The sequence below is a fragment of the Plectropomus leopardus genome, chromosome 24 (genome assembly GCF_008729295.1).
Source record: "Plectropomus leopardus isolate mb chromosome 24, YSFRI_Pleo_2.0, whole genome shotgun sequence".
Classification (NCBI taxonomy): domain Eukaryota; kingdom Metazoa; phylum Chordata; class Actinopteri; order Perciformes; family Serranidae; genus Plectropomus; species Plectropomus leopardus.
Window position 1 is genome coordinate 9,097,796 of NC_056486.1, and position 19,007 is coordinate 9,116,802.

At 40.9% G+C, this 19,007-nt stretch overlaps 1 protein-coding gene across 1 annotated transcript in view; it reads left to right on the forward strand.

The window, feature by feature from the left end:
- The window catches only part of pard3ba (par-3 family cell polarity regulator beta a), a 198,092-nt gene that overhangs the window by 128,443 nt on the left and 50,642 nt on the right, over window positions 1–19,007 (forward strand). Inside the window, 2 exon segments of the mRNA XM_042513093.1 lie at window positions 13,465–13,575; window positions 14,772–15,062. Of these exon segments, the coding sequence (XP_042369027.1) occupies window positions 13,465–13,575; window positions 14,772–15,062 (402 nt within the window).

Here is a 19,007-nt window from a genome sequence, read left to right on the forward strand (position 1 = left end):
CTTTCATGCCCCAGCTACACCTGCCTCTTCTTCAGCCACACCATTTTGCTCTTTCTTATTTACAGCTTCGGTGTTCAGCAGGGAGGGGACGGGGGAGGCGGGGATGCCGACTCACTCCTCTGCAGTTTGACCGTGACGTGGCTCCACCGGAGCAGTTGAAGATTTAATTACTTTATTCATAGGCTTCAAACAACATGTTTACCTCCTTTTTCCTGAGTTTCCCAGAAAGTTTTGAAGTTCTATACTGTTTAATTACACACTCTGTTGTCTAACTTCTTTAGACCGCCACATTATTCATTTTATATCAGGTTAATACGCCTCTGCACCGGCGAGAGTCGTGGTCAGAGGCATTATGTTTTTGTGTTGTTTATCTGTCACCCCATTCTTGTGAACGCAATATCCCAAGAACACTTTTAGGGACTTTGGAGGAACTTCAAATTTGGCACGAACGTCCACTTGGACTAGACAATGAACTGATTAGAGTTTGTTTTTTAAAGTTAACTCTGACCCTGTCCATCACATTCTTGTGATGGACAGGGTCACGCAATATTTCAAGAACCCAGTTAGGAATTTCTCTTAAAACAATCTTTCAAACAAACGTCCACTTGGACTCTGATTGAACTGATTAGATTTTGGTGGTTGAAGGTCAGAAGTCTCTGTGACCTCACAAAACATGTCTTTGGCCGAAACTCAGGAGTTCAAGCACTAATTATGTCAGAATATCACAAAAAATATAACAGGATAAAATGATGAGGTGATGATATATCCAAAAGGTCATGTGTCAACTTTACTTAGACATCAAAATATTCTGCAAAAAAAGTTTTTTGTGTGTTTTTTGTGTTGCAACGCCATGACTCGGGAGCAGAGGACGATATTTGGTCAGATACCGAATGACACTTTTCTGACTGTATTAATTTTCTGTGCTGCCGTGGGGAAGACGTGTGTGAGGCATCCATGTTTTCGCAGACGTGGATGTAAACTTAATGTGCAGCTTGACTGGTTCGTGGAGACATATGACCATGTGGAATTAATTCTAGATATTAACGTTCAATTCTGATTTCCATCCTCTGTTATGTAGGGAGCAATCTTCAGAAAGCTAATCATTTGGTAATGTCCTCTTGAGTTTTGCCAGTAGCTGTCACATTTTTCAAACGGCACAGATCTCATTTAGAAAATTTTTATTTCTACCGGTAACGTCTGTGACTCATCCTACTGAGGAACATGATACGCACATTTGTACAGTGAATTATTGCCCGTAAGGTAATTATCAAATGAGACAGTGAGCCGAGACTTCCATTTGTGTTGATCAGTTTCATGATCCATCAATTCCTATCGAGTTATGACATTTGAATTGACCCTGAGGGAGGGACGCTTTGAAGTGCAGACACATCCGTATCGGCCAGACAGCTCAGCGGCATTTCGGCAGCCGACTGCCCATCACTCACCGGCCAATTAAAGGTATTCATGTGGCCACAGGAAACAGTCATGACCAATTAGCATTTGATCTTACGTACTCGCGCACACACACGTACTCTCAAAGCATGAGGGCGCCAGGAAGCGATTACACCTCCAATGGCAGTTATGTCCCATTCAGTCATCTTCATGCCATGAGTGATGGATGGACTTCCTCTGCCATTTAATGTATAATGACACACACATGCAAGAACACACACACTTGTGCCTCTCCCTGCCTCCTTGTCTCCCACTAAAACACACACAGAGCGTGACCTCTGCTTTCCAGACGGAGAAGGTTAAGTGTTTCTTGTCTGAGGATGTGCGCAGGGCCGGAGGAGCCAAGAGTCTAACCTTTCCCAGTCTGCCAATGGCTCTCATCTGGTGACCTAGCCTTTTCTCCAGCTTCCAGCTGGGAAAATGTGAAGAACTTTGAAAAAGCATCACCGACTTCACAGATTTTTCAGCAGTAAATATACCAACATTGTGCAATTTATGGTATCAAAATAAGTTTCCACTCAAATTAAAAACCTCCAAACTTGCTGGATCCTAAACTTTCCACATGCATTAAAATGCATGAAATGTTTCATGACATTTTAGTCAATTTTTAGTCATTATTTCAGTGGAGATGTGTTTTTCCATTTAAACTATTTACTTTAGGGTTAAAACAGATCAAGAAATTTAGAATCAAGATGACAGGTTTTATTGAATACATTTAGACTTTTCTTTTTTCATCTTGTGTCGTCAGTGAAAATAAAACATAGATTTCTTCATAGTATTTGTCTTTAAGATCTAGTTTTTAGCTTGTCAGCTCGTCTGACACTACCACTACCTGCCAAAGTGACTTACTTTAAAATTTTCTTTATTTGTTGTTGCTTCCAATAACTGCTGACCCAAACAGCTGATGTCCAGCATTACAGTTTGTGGAAACATTGCACTTGTGCTTAGGAATGCGGAAATTCTACGGTTGAGAAAATCTAGTGCCATAGAAAAGGGCTCTCTAAAGGCAAGGTAAAAATATTCTCAAAGTAGCATCCACGGCTGATATTGATATTTTTAGGTGGCTAAAATATGTTACCCATCCTTGGCAGTAAAGTCCTTAATTTCCTTGGTATTGCTGCCTGTTTCTCCACATCTATTGTTTGTAACACACAGACGATGGATAAACACCGCATTCAACCCCACTTCAAAAAATCTGAACTACTCCTGTAATCTATAGGACCTGGTGGGTACAGGAGTCACTGTAGTTACCATGCAGTTATGTTTTTTTCTACTATCTATGAACACAAACACAATCAGAGACAACATACCAACCACCCTCCACAGTGGCAGGGTGTGAGACTGAAGTGTGTAGCCCAGCGGTCTCGTTAAATATTAATGACTTCCCTGACAGAAGTGGGGAAGGGAAGAGGGAAGACAAGACAAATTGCCAGTGGCGACAGATTTTTTTTGTGTGTGGAATTGTTAAAATATGACACAAATCAGAGTGCAAACAATTAAAGGGAAGCCCATATTTCACCAGGCAGCTCCTGGACGGCACAGCGCTCCTGCAACTCACACTCTCCCTCCACACTATCATCTCTCTCTCCCACGCTCTGTTTTCCTTACTTCTCATCTCATTTTTCTTACAGTTTCTTTTTTTCCCTTCTCTGTCTCTCTCTTTTCATGGCAGTTTCTTCTCTGTCTCTGTACCACCTTCTTTTCTTGATCTCAATCTTCATTCCCTTCTTCCCTTTCCTCCCTTACATCTCCTGTTGTCTATCATGCAGCCCCACATTCTCTTTATTCTCTTTCTCCTTCCTCCTTTATTGCCTTCTTCCCTTCTCTTCGGCTCTCCTCTCTCTCATAATGTCCTTTTTCTGTCCTTCTTCTCTTCTTCTTTCTTGCTTCCTTTCTCTCGGTCCTTCCTATTCTGCTCTTATTCAGACGAAGCCAAATTTTGCTGCTTTGTCACTGATTTCAGTGTAAGATACAGACGCCAAAAGCCACAGGACAGCGTCCTTTTGTGATGCGGCTGGGCAGGACCTTTCGTGGTGTTATGAGATGCCACTGTTTGGACCGATTGCACCGGGCATGGCAGTGTGACTTTCACATCGATGGCATCAGTTGTTAACGTGGCTGGACAGAACCTGTTGTTGCTGTATGCTACGCTGCTGGAAGACATCAAGTTTAAACATCGCCGGTAAAGACGTAGTATCAGGAGCCTGAGGGGCGGCGTCTGGGTCCAACAAACCCCACTTTCACCTGGAAGGCAGGTGTTCACTTCCTGCATGATTGTAGAGCTAAAACCATGATGGTTTTTCCTAAACTTAACCAGCCGTGCCTTCGTATCCTAACTATGCGCTTCAGTTGATATCCGGGTGTCAGTTTTGGCAACGTTTTGTGGCGATTTTGGATGAGGACACGTTGGTCCTCTATTCCTTCTCCTGGCACCTCCTCCCTTCTCCTCTCTTCCCTCATCACTCTGTCTTTTGTCTGACTGAAGGATCAGTACTCTGGGGACTGTCCAGGCGTTGATTAAGAGAAGCTTTCCGTATCTGCTTTGTGTTCCCGTGAGAACGACCTGCTCTCTATTCATACCTGCCTGTCTCCCAGCCTCCCCCTCGCTCCTCCATGTGTTAAATTTTTAAAAGGAAATTAACCCTTTAAAACCATCGTAAATTGGCTTGATTTCTTTCAAAAACTTCATAAAGTATAAGAATGCAATTTTAAATATGTTGTTGTGATTATATTTCCCCTGATTTTCTTTTTTTCCCTAGACATTTTTTAATAATAACTCTAAATGTGTTAATTTCTTGCAATTTGTTGAACATTTCTTACCATGTTGATCATTGCCTTTTGTCATTTTATTTTCCTTTCATTTCACTTATTTTATTCAAAAGGGAAATACACATTTATCAACATTTTTGTAAATATGCCAGCCTTAGCCATTTGGATCATTTTCAACTGTTGTCCTTTGGCAAGATGTTTTGAAACTTTTAAAATGATAAAACTCACATAACAATGACAGCAGGACACCATAAAGACAGCAGCAGCAAACAGAAATTTTAAGACAGAACACCACCAAGTCAAAGCAACAAAAAACAGCAGAACATCAAAAAAATGACACAGCAACAGCAAACAGCATCTAAGCAGCATGTTAGTGAAAGAAAGCGCACCAATTTGCTCAGGTTTCATAGGTTTAGATATCAAAATAAGAACTAACGGAAGAATCCTCCATTCCCATCTTCCTCCCTACATTATTAATGCATTCTAAGTGAGGCTGTTTTAACTGCGATTAGCATCGGGTGGCTCTTCTTCAGCTGCAGTTTTATCTCTCACACTCTTTTTTTTAGTCCTGTGGCTGCTAATATCAGCCATTAATGGAAGCTGATTTGGGCCAAATTGCTGGTATGCGGCGCAGGGGCATATGGAGAGGAAGTCAGATAAAAAGATTTAATTATGCCCAGTGGGGAAAACTCGGGACCTGCTGGCTGTTTTCATTATCGAACAGAGACGGGGCTCTCTGCGAGGATTGGCTGACGGTACTGTCGATCACAGGAGGAGGTTTTTCAGTGACCTGGCTTGACCTTGTTGTTGGGTGACAGTCGACTTGTAGCCTGATCCCCAGTTCCACCAGGAAACCACACCAATTTTAAAGAGCGCTTGTTGTCTATTTTTTGCTGCCAGTGTCATCCTGTCTATTTCAAGCCGGGAATATTTTCCGACTAGTCTCACCGCGAAGCAGCGCCGCGTCGCCAGAACAGGAGAAGGAGGCTCCGTGTTACATCACCACTCTCTATAGTGTTAATCTCTCTCTGTGTCTCCCGTTTCTCTCTCTCCCTCTGGTTTGTTTCTTTCTCACCCTCCCTCTATCCCTCTTTTTCCCTTTACTGCAGACTCCGCTGAGATGTGCGCGCCCCTCTCCAAATACATACAGAGCAATCTAATTACTGCGATAACATTTCTGCTTGGCTGATTAACTGTTCTCCCTGTGCCTCTGAACACAGCTGCATTGCTTCTATATATTCCTAAGCTCCTTATTCCTCCCCAGCCGAGCTGCACTTTCACGGGAGCTTTGGCTCACCCATCCGTCTCTCCCCTTTTCTCTTACTTCTTTTTTCCTCCTCTCTTTCTTCTTATTCTTAGTGTTTCTCGTTTATTCTCCAAGGCAGATAGGCTATTTAGCAAGCTCTCACTTTTTCTGGCTCGCTCATTTAATTTCTTTTTTCTTACTTACTCATTCTTTTGGGCTTTTCTTTTGTTTTTTTTTTATTTTCGCTCTGCTTTTCTTTTTCAGTCTGTATCTAGCTCGTATTCATTCTCCAAGACAAATAGGATGTTTGGCCAGTTTTCTCACTTGGTCTGAACTATTTTCTGCCCTCTTATTCCCCAGAACACATTGAGCCTGCTGCAAGAACTCACAGTGTTCTGTTCATCATCGATTTAAATTTCGAGCATCATATTCAAATGCTTTCAAATGCCAAAATTTAGACACCAAGACTAACTTGCATGTTTTTTCTCTGGGTCACTGCAGAGTTAATGTGAAGATCATGGAAGAAAAATTCACACTTTTACAGAAAAGCAGGACATATTGGGTCGCCATGATGCACCCATGAATGCGTACTTAGGAGCAAGTATACTCGAACTTTATCAGAGCTACAGTAAGAGGCATAACACACCTGTTTTTGCCTCTTCACACCAGCTTCATGAATAATTAAGAATCGCTTTTAAAGGGACAGTTCATCCCAAAATCATAAGTACACGTGTTCCCTCTTCCCTCTTGTGCTGGTATCAGTTTTAAATAGTTTTAGTCTGAGTTGCAGATTGTTGGAGATATCAGCTGTAGAGATGTCTGCCTTCTCTCCATTGTAATGGAACTAGATGCCACTCAGCTTCTGGTGCTCAAAGCGCCAAAAAATGTACAGAAACACATTCGACTTTATTCTTAGGTGGGGACAAAAAGTAAACAGGATGGTGCCGTCTTGAAGCAAAAGCATCTCGGACAGCTTTGTGTCCGTGCATAGCCAGCACACTCCTTGGATAAACCTATTTAGCCTTAGCCCATTGCTGCAGCACGCTCTACAGTGGAAGCCGTGCTTTGAGCGGGGGGAGCCTAAACTGAGGGGTGTCGTGTGTGGCAACCTGTTTGCCATGGGGTCATGGTCCGTGTATGCCTGTGGTGTGACCACTATATTGCGATGCACCAGCGCTCATTTTGCAAATCAAAGTATTTCTGTAGTCAATGACGGCAATTATGTCAATAAATCGCCATGACTCGAGTTGAGTCCCAAAGTTGTGAGTCTTTACCACGCAGGTGGGTATCAGCAGAATTATAGAATCCAGTATTTTTGGAGCCATACCCATACTGGGGACTTATTGAGATTGTGGGCAACAGGCCTGGATGGAAGCAAGATGTGCCTGTAAAAAAAATACATTTAAAAAAGTCAGCAGCAATGTTTCATGACCCGGTTACTCAAAATAATCCACAGAACTCGTTGTGAGCACTTAGGAACTGTTTTCTTTCTACTGGACTACATCTGCCAACTTTCACCTTGCAGAAGTAAGCGTGCACCTACAGCACACTTCCTTCTGCACGGTGATTCGGTTGGTGGGTGTAGTTTGGTAGAGAGAAAATAGTTCCTACATGAAACTGCTCACAACAAGGTCTGTGGATTATCCTGAGTCATCAGGTCATGATTTTTTGCAAAGAGACATTGCTGTTGAGTTTTTCAGATGTATTTTTTTAGCGCTTTGAGCACTACAAGCCCAGGGGGGCTGGACCAACATCTCCATCACTCTGTAACCTAAACCAAAACGATCTTGACTGATAAACAGCACTTTACGTAAGAGGAAAAATATGATTTTGAATGATGAATTTTTGATTTGAGGATGAACTCTCTCTTTAAGTTCTCACTTCTTATGTCCTTTTTTCCAATACGATATCAATACTTTACCAACTTTGTCACTATCTATTTTCTCAGCCCTTTGTAACCTTGTTTTTGGAAAGTTGTTTACCGCCACCTCTCCTCTCTTCTCTGTTCAACCAGCTTCTGTGCAGCAAGCTGTTAGTGCTCTGCAGTGTCATTGTGTGTTTCAGTTTGTGCAGAGCTGTAGTTTGTATGTGTGTTTGTGTGTGCCTCACCTCAGACACTGTATGGCAAGGTGTTCACGAGTTTCATCAAGTCTGCGAGCGTGTTAGCTCACACACATAATGCACGTACACACACGTCAATTAAGTCCCTGTCCTGAAAACGTGACTTCCTTCCCACACACACATACACACACGCATATCCACAGTGCCAAACAGCTTTCTCACGTCCCTCCTCACGCCTGGTGATAACCACCCACTGATTCCCTGCTGCAGCAGATAGGAAAGCTTATTAAGACAACGCACATTCAACTCACGCTGCACACCGTTGGAGTTGTTGTCACAATTGCAGGAAACAAAGCACTGCTAATGCCGGTAGTGGAAGTGAAGAGATGATTTCTTGCAAGAGTTGTGGAGAAAAGGCCACCGTCACGCTGTTAAGTCTGCGGAGATGAAAAGTTTAGTTTGTGGCCGTGGGAATAAAATGCAGTTTGTTAAGAGAATTGTGTAGAATAGTTAATTTTGTCTGATTGAGTGTGCACTCCCGCCCTCTCTGGAGGGCTAATTGCGCAGGTCAGGTTGGTGACATCAGCACACTGGCTAGCTGTGATCTCCATGTTACATATAGAGCCTCATTAGAGCACGGCTAACTGAGCGCATGCACCCCCCCCCCCTTACTCTCCTACAGTAATGAGAATGACAGTAGCTGTAGTAATTACAGTCAGTCCAGTTTCTTAGCAGCCGCTGGCTTTGCAGCGAGTTTGCTGTGCGACTGGCTAGCTGTCCAAATCAGGGTTTTGATTTTTTAAAGTGCAGTAGTCATCAGCTATGATGGCGGACTCTGGTTTTTGGATTCATTCAGACAAATGGAATGAGGAAGAAGAGGAAGAAGAGTAAAGGCCACTGGCTTTTCAAGAAGTAGATGAGAAGCTAGTTTTAAAACAACTTTTTCGAAAATTAATATAGGAATCATCTGTTTTAGTTTGTTCTTGTGAATTTTAATTATTCTTAAAAAGGGAGCTACAAATGCTAAATCATCAGTAGGGCTGTGCATTGGCAAGAATCTGGCAGTACAGTATGTTTCACGAGTCAGAGATGATGACTCAACATATTGAGATATAGTGCAATTTCTAAAGCCCATTCAGATACATCAACAGTTTGAATTGCAGTAACTTCACTAGGATGACTAGATCTATGATTACTGTTATCTGACTCCTTAAAAATACAATAACTTGTTTGACTGGATGTCTGTAAGACAATCACAGGGTTTTACAACATCTAAAGTGGACTGCAGTAGAGACACACCCCCTTTTTCAACAAGCATGGGCAATCGCGAGAAAAGGAGGACGTGCAAATCTATTGATCGTATTGTTAAAGTTCAAAATTTGGGTTTAAACTGTATCTAAAGTAAACATGAGATGTTATTTCTTGAAACATGTTAAAAACATGTAAAAGATTTATTGATTTGACTTATAATGCATCGTATTGATTATTTACTCGTAATATTAATCTCAGGACACACCGTTTTCTGGAGATACTTGAGAATTTGAGGTTATTTTGAGTATACAATACAATGCTGAACTGTTAAGACTATTTATTGAAATTCTCACTATTAGGTGGTTACATGCATTCAGATTTTTCATCCATTGCAGATTAGTATTTTAATGAAACAAATTTTTGCTTATGATTTATGAGTGCATTTAGAGGAGGAGTCCACCAATACAATATATTTTCTTGTGCTTGAAAAATATAAGAATTCTCAATGGGTTAAATCAAATTTTAGGAAAACTGTCATAGTACAAAGAACAAACGCAAATATGCATAAAAAAAGTTTGTATTCATATTCATCACAGTCTCAGTAACTGTAACCACTTTTATATATAAAATGGCTTGCTGGATTCTTTAGGTAAATAAATTCATAAAAATAATTGTAAACAATTAAAGCAGTGGCAGAAAGTCTCATTCTCAGACGTCAACGCCAACCGAACAGTCCATCGCCGTCTCCTCTCAGGAAGCCGTGCTCACAGAGGTGACGCCGGGGTGACGCCGGGAGTCGGCGGGCTAATGATGACAGCGACACACTAATAATGGTTCCCAGTAGCTCCTGTGACAGTGGGGGAGTGTATTAAATGGGACACCAGAGCAGACTGACTCACCCGGACCCCCCATCTCCCCCTAATGAGAGTTTGATGGAGTGGTTGTGTAGCGAGATAATGCTAAGTTAATGAGATGTCCTATTGCATGAGACTGTTTGCAGTTCCCTACAGAGTGTGTGTCGCGCGTCTTGATGTATATAGCTGTCTGCCTGAGTGTGTGTGGCTGCTTACCTGCGTTTGAAAGCAATATATTGGTTTCTAGATTGCTCTGTGTGTCTGAGTCAGTATATAAAGCTGTTTTTGTAGATGTGTGTTTTCTCGCTGCTGCTTGTACTTACAGTATAGTTCTGTCATTTAGTTTTTACCCGGCAGCAGTCAACAGGAAATTAACTGTCAGATTTCTGAAAGAGTGACGGAGCAGAAAGTGTCCTAAGAAGAGACAGAATTAATAAACGAAACAAGTAGCAGAAGGCAAGTGATGGAAAAAAAAAATATAGAGAGAAGGCAAGCAATGAGACATCGTTAACAAACAGTTGGCTCTCCGCAGTGGGAAAAGATGGGAGTTTTGGCGATGAAAAAGGGATAAGATAATGGGAGAGCGGGGTATAAACACCTCCCTCATGGCAGGTACATGTCTCTAATTGGGAGTCCCGCACCCATTCTGCATCCCCCCCTTCCTTTTCCTTCCATCTTCTTCCCAGACAATGCAGTGAGAAAAAGAGGCTTTCCTAATTAATGCAGATATAATGATGGGTCCAACTGTGGACCTCTGCCCCCTTTGAATGTTGATTAAGGTGCTGTGTGTGTGTGTTTGTGTGTGTGTGGGAGGGGTGAATCAGGCAGCTCAGCCACATGAACCTGGGATTTTTGGATAATTATATATTTATGTGTAATATAATTATATTTCTGTCGATGCACACAAGGTTGAATAGTGCTGATATATTTCTTTTATACAATGTTGGATTCTATATGCTTATCAGTGAGGTAATTGGTAGTCTGCTTTTGGCTGCGGCATAATGTGGGAGTGCTTCGAAAATCCAAATAGTTCCAAGGGGAAAAAAAAGAACGTGTAGAGAAAAGAGGCTGCGGCAGCACCCACACTGTGTCTGTGGCAGTGATCTCTAGGAAGCAAAAGACATTACAGCAACAAGGGCTAAGTAGCAGTCAGCTGAAGACAAAATGAAAATAAAACAATGATGTTGCAGGTGAGGAATGTAAACTTACTAAAAGAGCCAGAGATCAGGAATCTGTAATAGGTGCTGGTTTTGCTCAAAGGGGCGCTCCACTGATTTTACACTTGAAGATCAGTTGAATGTTAATGGCTCGTACCTCTCAGCCTGGGATTTCTGACTTGTATAATGTCCTCTGTGGTGTAGAGGAGCTATGTCAAGTCTGAAAAATAACCCTGATGATGTCATCTAGGTCATCTTTATTTGGTCTTCGGGTAAAGGGTGCACTGAATCTCATTTAGTCACCTGACTCCTTGAACAAATACAAATAAAAGAGTGATTTGCCCAAACAGTCTGTATACACCATTACAGTCATGGAAGAAATCCAGTCAGCTGAAACTATTAAAATGGGTGCAGGTTTATTCTGGGTGAGAATGTCTTTTAACAGAAAACCAGTGTTACAAACTCAGGAGGTTGAGTCCTAAAAATGTGGGAATTTACTAGGCATTGGAGTCTATTTGATATACACTGTTGAGTTTTATTTTCAGAAGTGTAGGATCCAGTGTTTTTGGAGCTAGACCCATACTTGCAGCTAAAAATCTTGGGCTCTTTTTTATGCCTCCACGCCTGATACAGCTGTAGCCAAAGGCATTATGTGTGGGTTTTTGTTTTTTTTTTTGTCCCATCTTGGAACGTAATTTATTAGGAACGTCTGTAGGACGTTCTTTCAGATTAGGCACAGGCGTTTTCTTCAAATTTGGGGCATAGTTAACTTGGACTTGATGATAAACTGATAAGATTTTGCAGGTCAAAGGCCACTGTGACCTAACAGAACATGTTTTTAGTCTTAACTCGACTTCTTTTGCTAATTATGACAAAAATTCACACAATTGTCCAATAGGAGAAAATAATGACATTTTCTATCTAAAAAGGTCAATTTAACTGTGACATCATAATCTTTTCTGGTCATTAATCAATTCATGTCTCAGGAATAGAGGGAGTCACATTTGATCAGATGCTGAATTGGTGACACTAATCTTGAAACTGTGCTGATCATCTGTGCTGCTGGGTTGAAGATGTGTGTGGAATATCCACGTTTTAGAATTTGTTGCTTCTTTGCAGCTACATCCATTTCTGAAGCAGTGTCTACTTTCATGGCTACAACTTTGTGTTCTTTGTGTTGTTGGTGTTGCTGTTAATGAGCTTGCAGGTGATTGTTGTTACACAATGTGACAAAGCTCTTTATTCATGGTATTGTAATAGTTTTTTTTAGGGGTGTGAATGTGATCTGATTTTCTGGAGAGAAGCAAAATAAGACAGTGGCATGGGGAAGTAGGGTCACCCTAAAAGGTGCGACAAAACTGAGATGTCAATAAAGCACAATATTTACACGCGAAGAGATCTACTGTCAGATAAAGAAGCATCTGTCTGTTGACTATTAATGGTTCGAGCTTTAAGTGAATGCTGGAGTGTGTAGTATACTTACATCAGACCACAGAGACTCCTAAACACAGGTCATACAAACATTAAGTGACTGTGTAAAAAGATAAATTGATTTTTCACCTCTCTGTGCCTCCTTCGCATGAGCAATGTGAATATCCACCTTGCTGTTGGCAATGTTAAAACACACAGGTGTAAGTGAGGTGAGCAGATTAGCTGAAAACAACACTAATTGGTTTGCAGGATGGTGGCAGGCCAACCTGGCATCCCTGCCTGGGTTTTCATGCCGGCTCTGACGCTGCGCGCCGCTTTCGGCCTGGCCAGCAGGTTACCATTCAGGCCACGTATCTGCCTGTAGCAGTGATGAGAAGTGCCTCGCTGTTAATGAGATAAACACAGACATTAGATTGGCTCAGCAGGAGCTCGGAGGAAAGGAGGGGGGCGAAGAAGAAGTAGGTTGGTGTGTGAGACGGAGGAGGCGAGAGAGGGTGAGAAAGACGATGTGGAAGAGAGATAGAATATGAAATATTTAGAGGAGAAGGCTCGCTTAATTTCTTGAAAGTGTGAAGTGGAGCTTCATTATAACTCGGAACAGAGGTGACAAGTATATTTTGCCTGTGAAATGAGAGAATAAGAGCTCCACAATGATAATGATGATGATGATGATGGTCATTATGGCAAAGTTGATAAGAAAAACAGAGCACACTGTGGTGTAACAGCGATTTTATTGGGCAAAATGTTAAAATATTCATGCTCCATATGCTGCGTGACAACTATACCCCTTTTTCATGTACCCACACACACAGATATACTCAGTGTGGATGTCATGCCTGCTGTGACGTTATAACCATATCTATCATTAAGCAGTCTTTTTCCAGGCAAAGCCACTAATGAACGCACAGGAGTGAGTTTGCCTAGCAGCGTGCATGTGTATGTGTCAACATTTGGAAATGTGATGCGAGGTGGTGTATGCGGTGTTTGCACGTTGTGCGAGTTATTGAAGAGCCTCTTTCATCAGCTCGTGTGAGCTCTGTTGCCTGCGAGTGGAGTTTTTTTGTTTCATCGTAAAAAGTCGCTAGAAATATTCCATTAATGGGCGTAAACCTTCAAAGTAAAAGCACATTTGGCAGCCTGTGGTAATTCAGTCTCAATATACAATCAATTCCCGTATCACAGAATAAATTATGTTGTCTATAACTCCCTGTGTTGCATCTGTGTTTCTCTCTGTGTTGTCCAGGTTTGGAAAGAAGAAAGACGACAAGAGCAAAGATGCTGCCAAAGCCTCCAGAGGCAAACTGGACGCCCTGAGTGAAGAGGAGCTGGAGAGGATTCCTGACCAAAGGGACAGGTACGAGTCCCTCATGGGTGGAGTACTTCTCTGTGCTGGTTTTTAACAGTTTTGAATGTCAACACTTACATTACGTCATTACAACATAACAAAGCAGTGGCAGATCTTCCTGTAGGTGAAAGCAGCCGCTGTCTACATTGCCACATTGAAACATTACATTTAAAAGATTTCTAAATATGATTTATATGATAATTTTATTTATTTATTTATTTATTTTACTTGCCCAGTGCCAGAAAACACCCCGAGACAACTGATAACATGAGTGTAAAAATCATCTTTGTTTTCAAATACATTTTTTATGAGGATGTTCGCTGTTTAAAGTTGTGTCTCAGACTTTTGTCAGCTCTGTCAGGTTTCTACAAAAACATAATTTAATTGGTTTTTAAAAAGGTGGTAATGCTGCTCAAGTAGTGGTCGTCTTTCTACTTTTTGATAAATTCAGTAAATAATACTGCAGTCAGGAATGTCTCAGCCAGAACAAGTCAACTCTGTAGCCCCTCTAAGTACGAGGGACAAGCTAGATTTCTTAAACATAGTTAAAAAATGAAATTAAAATTTGTCCTTTTAGTTTAGGAGTCAAAATTAAAACTGAATAAGAATTATGGTTTAAAAATGAGTATCTTCGCGCAGCTATGAACCAAAAAATGGCTACTCACTGTGATTGCTTTAAATTTAAAGTAAATCCCTGTGAGTTTGGCCCATTACAGGGTTTTATAGGTAAGACCTTGATATTTTAACAGCATGTTTTACCAGCCTAATTGAAGAGTCAAAAAAAAGGTTTTGTCTCGAAAGATAAAAGAAAAAGAAAAAAAAGAGAAGATGAAATTTACAAATTTGCATGTACCATATTCTTTTAATGTTATTTATTGTAATGGCTGTGTTGTTTGTTTGTGTTCATTTGTCATTTTTTGTATTTATTTAATTTTTGGGCAGGAAAGGGGCTTGCCTAGGATGCCAAATGTGCTCTGTGTGGCACTGCAGGAAAGAGTCAGGGAGTTCAGTAGTACTATAGTGTTGTGACTGACACGGTACCGTGCAAGTTGTGAATCATCCCGATGCAGCAACATGCACCCACCTACTCTAAAAAACAACAGCTCAGTGTAACGTGCAGCATCCGAGAGTCATTCAAAGAGTGTATAATGCTTCTCTTTCTTTAGTCCTCATGTGTAACTGCCTCCTCCCCTCCTGTCTGACAGCTACTATCCACGCTACGCCGAGATCCAGTCCAGCCACTTCACCCCTGAACCAGGTTCCTTCCCCGATGTGGAAGACGACGACAGCGACCCCAACTACGCCCGCATCAACAACTTCCGCCAGCCACCCTCACCCCAGCCGTTTATCAGCCGCACGCCCTCTCCGGCAGCACTGACAGGTGGGCCTAACCCGCTTCTGGCCTCCTCTGAGGAGCTGGATGGGCTCTATGCCAAGGTCAACAAGTCCAGACCCCCGCCAGCTCTGCAGAGCCAGCATCAGACACAGGCAGAAAGGTAAGAGAGCGAAGGGAGGGGCTTGATCATTTTTCTAGACTTACGGTTAGCCAAATTCTGCGTGTGCACTCTCAACTTCAGTATTGTAATACATTTTATTTTGAATGTGTATGTCGCTTTGCATTCTGGGTTGTGTGGGTAGGTGTTTGTACACACAAGGTCACGGACTGTGGCTTGACCGGCATGACTGAGGGAGTATTTGCACATATCTACATTCATACGCTGCCAAGCTGGAAAATGCATAAAACATGAATGCATGCTTACACTGCAGTAACACCCTCATATATGCACGCACGCACGCGCACAAACACACATACACACACACACACACACACACACACACAGACACTTTCACAACAATGCCATGCATGATTTATGTAACTCTTTTGTTGTGTTTGCGATCATTTTGACCTCTGTTAATCTTTAAAATCTCTAAAAACATGATTTTTACTTGATGATTACATTTTTCCGTAATATGAATCTCCTGTAAACATGGTGGTATGTGGAACAGGTTTGTTTGGGGTCAGGTTTACTGCCAAGCATCAAGTAATAAAGAAATATTACACATGACAGTGTGCTTTTACATCGTATGTGGCACAACAGTAATGCACAAGCGCTGCAGTCCTGACCGCATCACTGTCGTACCACAAATGGCGTTAAAGGACACCCTCAGGTGTAATATTGCAATTATACAACTATTACCAACAAAACAAAATATATAATCAAAACATATTCATGTTGAGGGGGTTTTGCTCTCAAAATCAAAAGCTTTTTGCAACTGCTGTCTCCAGTTTCCATGGAAATACATGAAGTCTGACTAATAACTGGAAAAACAATCAGTCACGTCAGTCAAATCCTAAAGAAATGAAACCTGCTACTACTACTATTACTCCAGCATGTAGGTCAAAACTTAGTGACGACTTGCAGACACGTTTTCTAGTCCCTGTTGAGTCCGCTAGCCAACTTGTGCTTATACTTTTAAAGGTTCTGGGGTGTCGCAAACTAAATAGATACACCAGATATAGACACAGACATGCTTAGCTATTTTAGTCTTGTTATGACTAAGATATCTGCAGAAACAAATATTATTATTATTAACATGTGCAGATTCAGTTAATTTATCTGCAAAATTTACCTGTAGTTTTAAGCTACTAGCCGCTGTCTCACTGGCACAGCTAATGCAGGATGCCAAACATTTCCAATAATTCAAGAGCACTGTTAAGCCCAAAAGTCAAAATTAATGAAAAAATATCATTTCAAAATTCACATCATGTTATCTTACAAAATTTTCTGCTTCAATCCATAATTGATGGGGTTTAGCCTTTCAAAAATAACTGCAGTCACAATCACTTAGCCTATATCAGCTCTATAACACCCTTTACTTCCCGTCCTGCCTAAATATGGACTGAGTAGTTTTTATGTTCCACAAGTGTTACTTTTTGTCCGTGTTGTAACATGTCTGTTCAGAACATGGTAGTTTTTGCTGGTTATTGTCGACTTTGTGTCAGTTTATAGTTCACACTAATAGTGAGTTGGCTGTTACTTTTCATGATATCAGCTGTATTTTCTTAATGCCAGTTCTCTCTTCTTGAACACTGTATAATTTAGATATATTGGTATTGCTTCGAAACGCTCCTTGTCCTCCGCCTGATAAACTTTGCCAGGGTTGTAGAGTTTCTGCAGAGGTTAAGAAATGGCAGAGTAATATTATTAGTGATGAGGATGTCATGCTGTCATGCTGATTTTAGCACGCTCTAAATGTCTTGTTGACTAGTCAGATTGCTTGGTCGGAACTACTTGTTGTATATTGTGAAATATTAGTATTTTGCATGTTTTTTCCTTTCTTTTGAGAGCAACTATATATCCTCTCTCCTCGTGTCTCATTCACTTACCCACACCCGTACTGATGTGCACACACACAAATATGCAGGGTCCAGGTGCAGCCGAACACATCCCTGAAAGCACAAGGTTGTCGTTGTGAATTTTTTTAGCTGCTGCTCCTCTCAGGTCACCAGCACTCAGCACTGTAATGTTTCTCTAGGCAGATGCAATCACTAGTGCCCTGCTCATGATACAGATATAAAAGCAGAATGAATATGACTGGAATTACTTGACGATCCCAGGTGTTCATGGATGCTGTGTGATGAATTATATATGAATGCATGAGGTGTGAAGTGACGGAGGTGTCGGACACTGACCAGTTTGAATTTCCTCGATGGGCTTTTACTTTTTGAAATACCCTTATGCGAGGTAGACCAAAAAACAAAGATCTTTTTACATAATTTTAATTCAATTTATGGTCCCTTCATTAAATGGATGGTCTTAACAAAAATATTTTATATGGCAAAATACAGCAAAAAGTGATGGAACTGATCACCCCATAGGCAAAAAAATTCAGAGTAAAATCACTTCTGGAGATGTTTTTTTTTTTTTTTTGGTACATGCAGTGATTTATTCTCCACTATGTACACACAGTCCCTGCTCCCTGTCTGTCACATGTTGGGGCAACTGCCTCTGCTAAATCACCAACAAGAAATCATGTCCACAATATAAAAACATGTTTATGAATGTCTTGAGTGATGAAGCTCAGTGGTGGACTGACTGTGCTTATTTGAAATAACCTGTAAAAACTAACAGCAATTCAATCATGCCATTTTCTATGGCTAACTAACTTGATGGCATTTACAAAGTGATATCAATAATCCAGTCTCACTCTGAAAATTTGTCATGTTATGTCAGCTAACTTAATATATATTGTGTCTGAAGACATCATTTACACTCTTTTTTTGGGGGGGGGGGGGGTCCTATGTCTCCATTCACTTTCAGACTTTCAGACTGTAAAAAGTGATGCTGTCTTCTGAAGAAGTTCAGGCACATGTCCCCTGTGTCCCCCGATAAATGACACCCCCGACAGTGGCATATTTTTGAAGTGTCGGCTCTCTCTCTCACATCGGTTTTAAAAAGAAAATACTGAGGGCAAGAAGTGCAAACTCTTAGCTTTAATTTAAAGGATTTACATCAGATTAACAGTGAAGGAATTGCACTACTGTGCAAACATTAATTTTAGGAGACAAAACTCCATCATCTGTAATATTTAGTGCAAATCCTTCGTTGTCAGTAACATCTGAAGTCTCCAACAGACAGACGGCAGACGTGTCTTCACTGCTGGTGCGCTGCCAGGCCCTGTTCTGCCACACATGCTCAGTTGGACAGAGGTCAGGTGACTGCTTTGGCCAGTCAAGAACATTATGTTTGGCCGTGAAAACCTCCTTGGTTGCCGAGTCTGTATGTATGACATCATTGTCCTACTGCATAATCCTGCACTGATGATTTAGGAAGTAATTTGCAAATAGTAATTTCCAGGCCTGGAAATGGTTTGGAAAACTAAATAAACCCTGACTTTTTGGAAAAGTTATGGAATTTTGTCTCTCAAACCTGTACAATAAGACATAATGTGTTAAAGGACCACCAGAAATTGGAGAATCCAACAATAATTTTTGTTTTTACAGTTTCTGGCTTTGATAAATGGTGGACATTTTTTGGTGATTTTTAGAGAAAATATGCCTTCTGTGATTATCACAAAAAAGAGAAAAAGCCCTCAAATGTCCCCCCTAAAAATCAACTTTTCCTTTTAAATATCAAAAACATAAGGTCCCACCTTAGTACCTAAAAAATTATTTGACATGGCTTCCTCTTTTTGTACCACTCTCTCCTCTCTTATAAATAACAAATAGTTCAAATTCAGTTCTAACCCTGTTCTGAATTTATCAGTTTTTAAAAAATAATATTAAAGCGATTATATAGCAATGATAAAGAACCTATAAAGATGATCGATGGTCATTTCAGAGAATGCATGGTTTGTAAAATTTGTCTGACAGTCATAGAAATTCATGTAAGTCATGGATGTCCAAGTATTTTACAGGTAATTTAAGTTTATGTAATAAA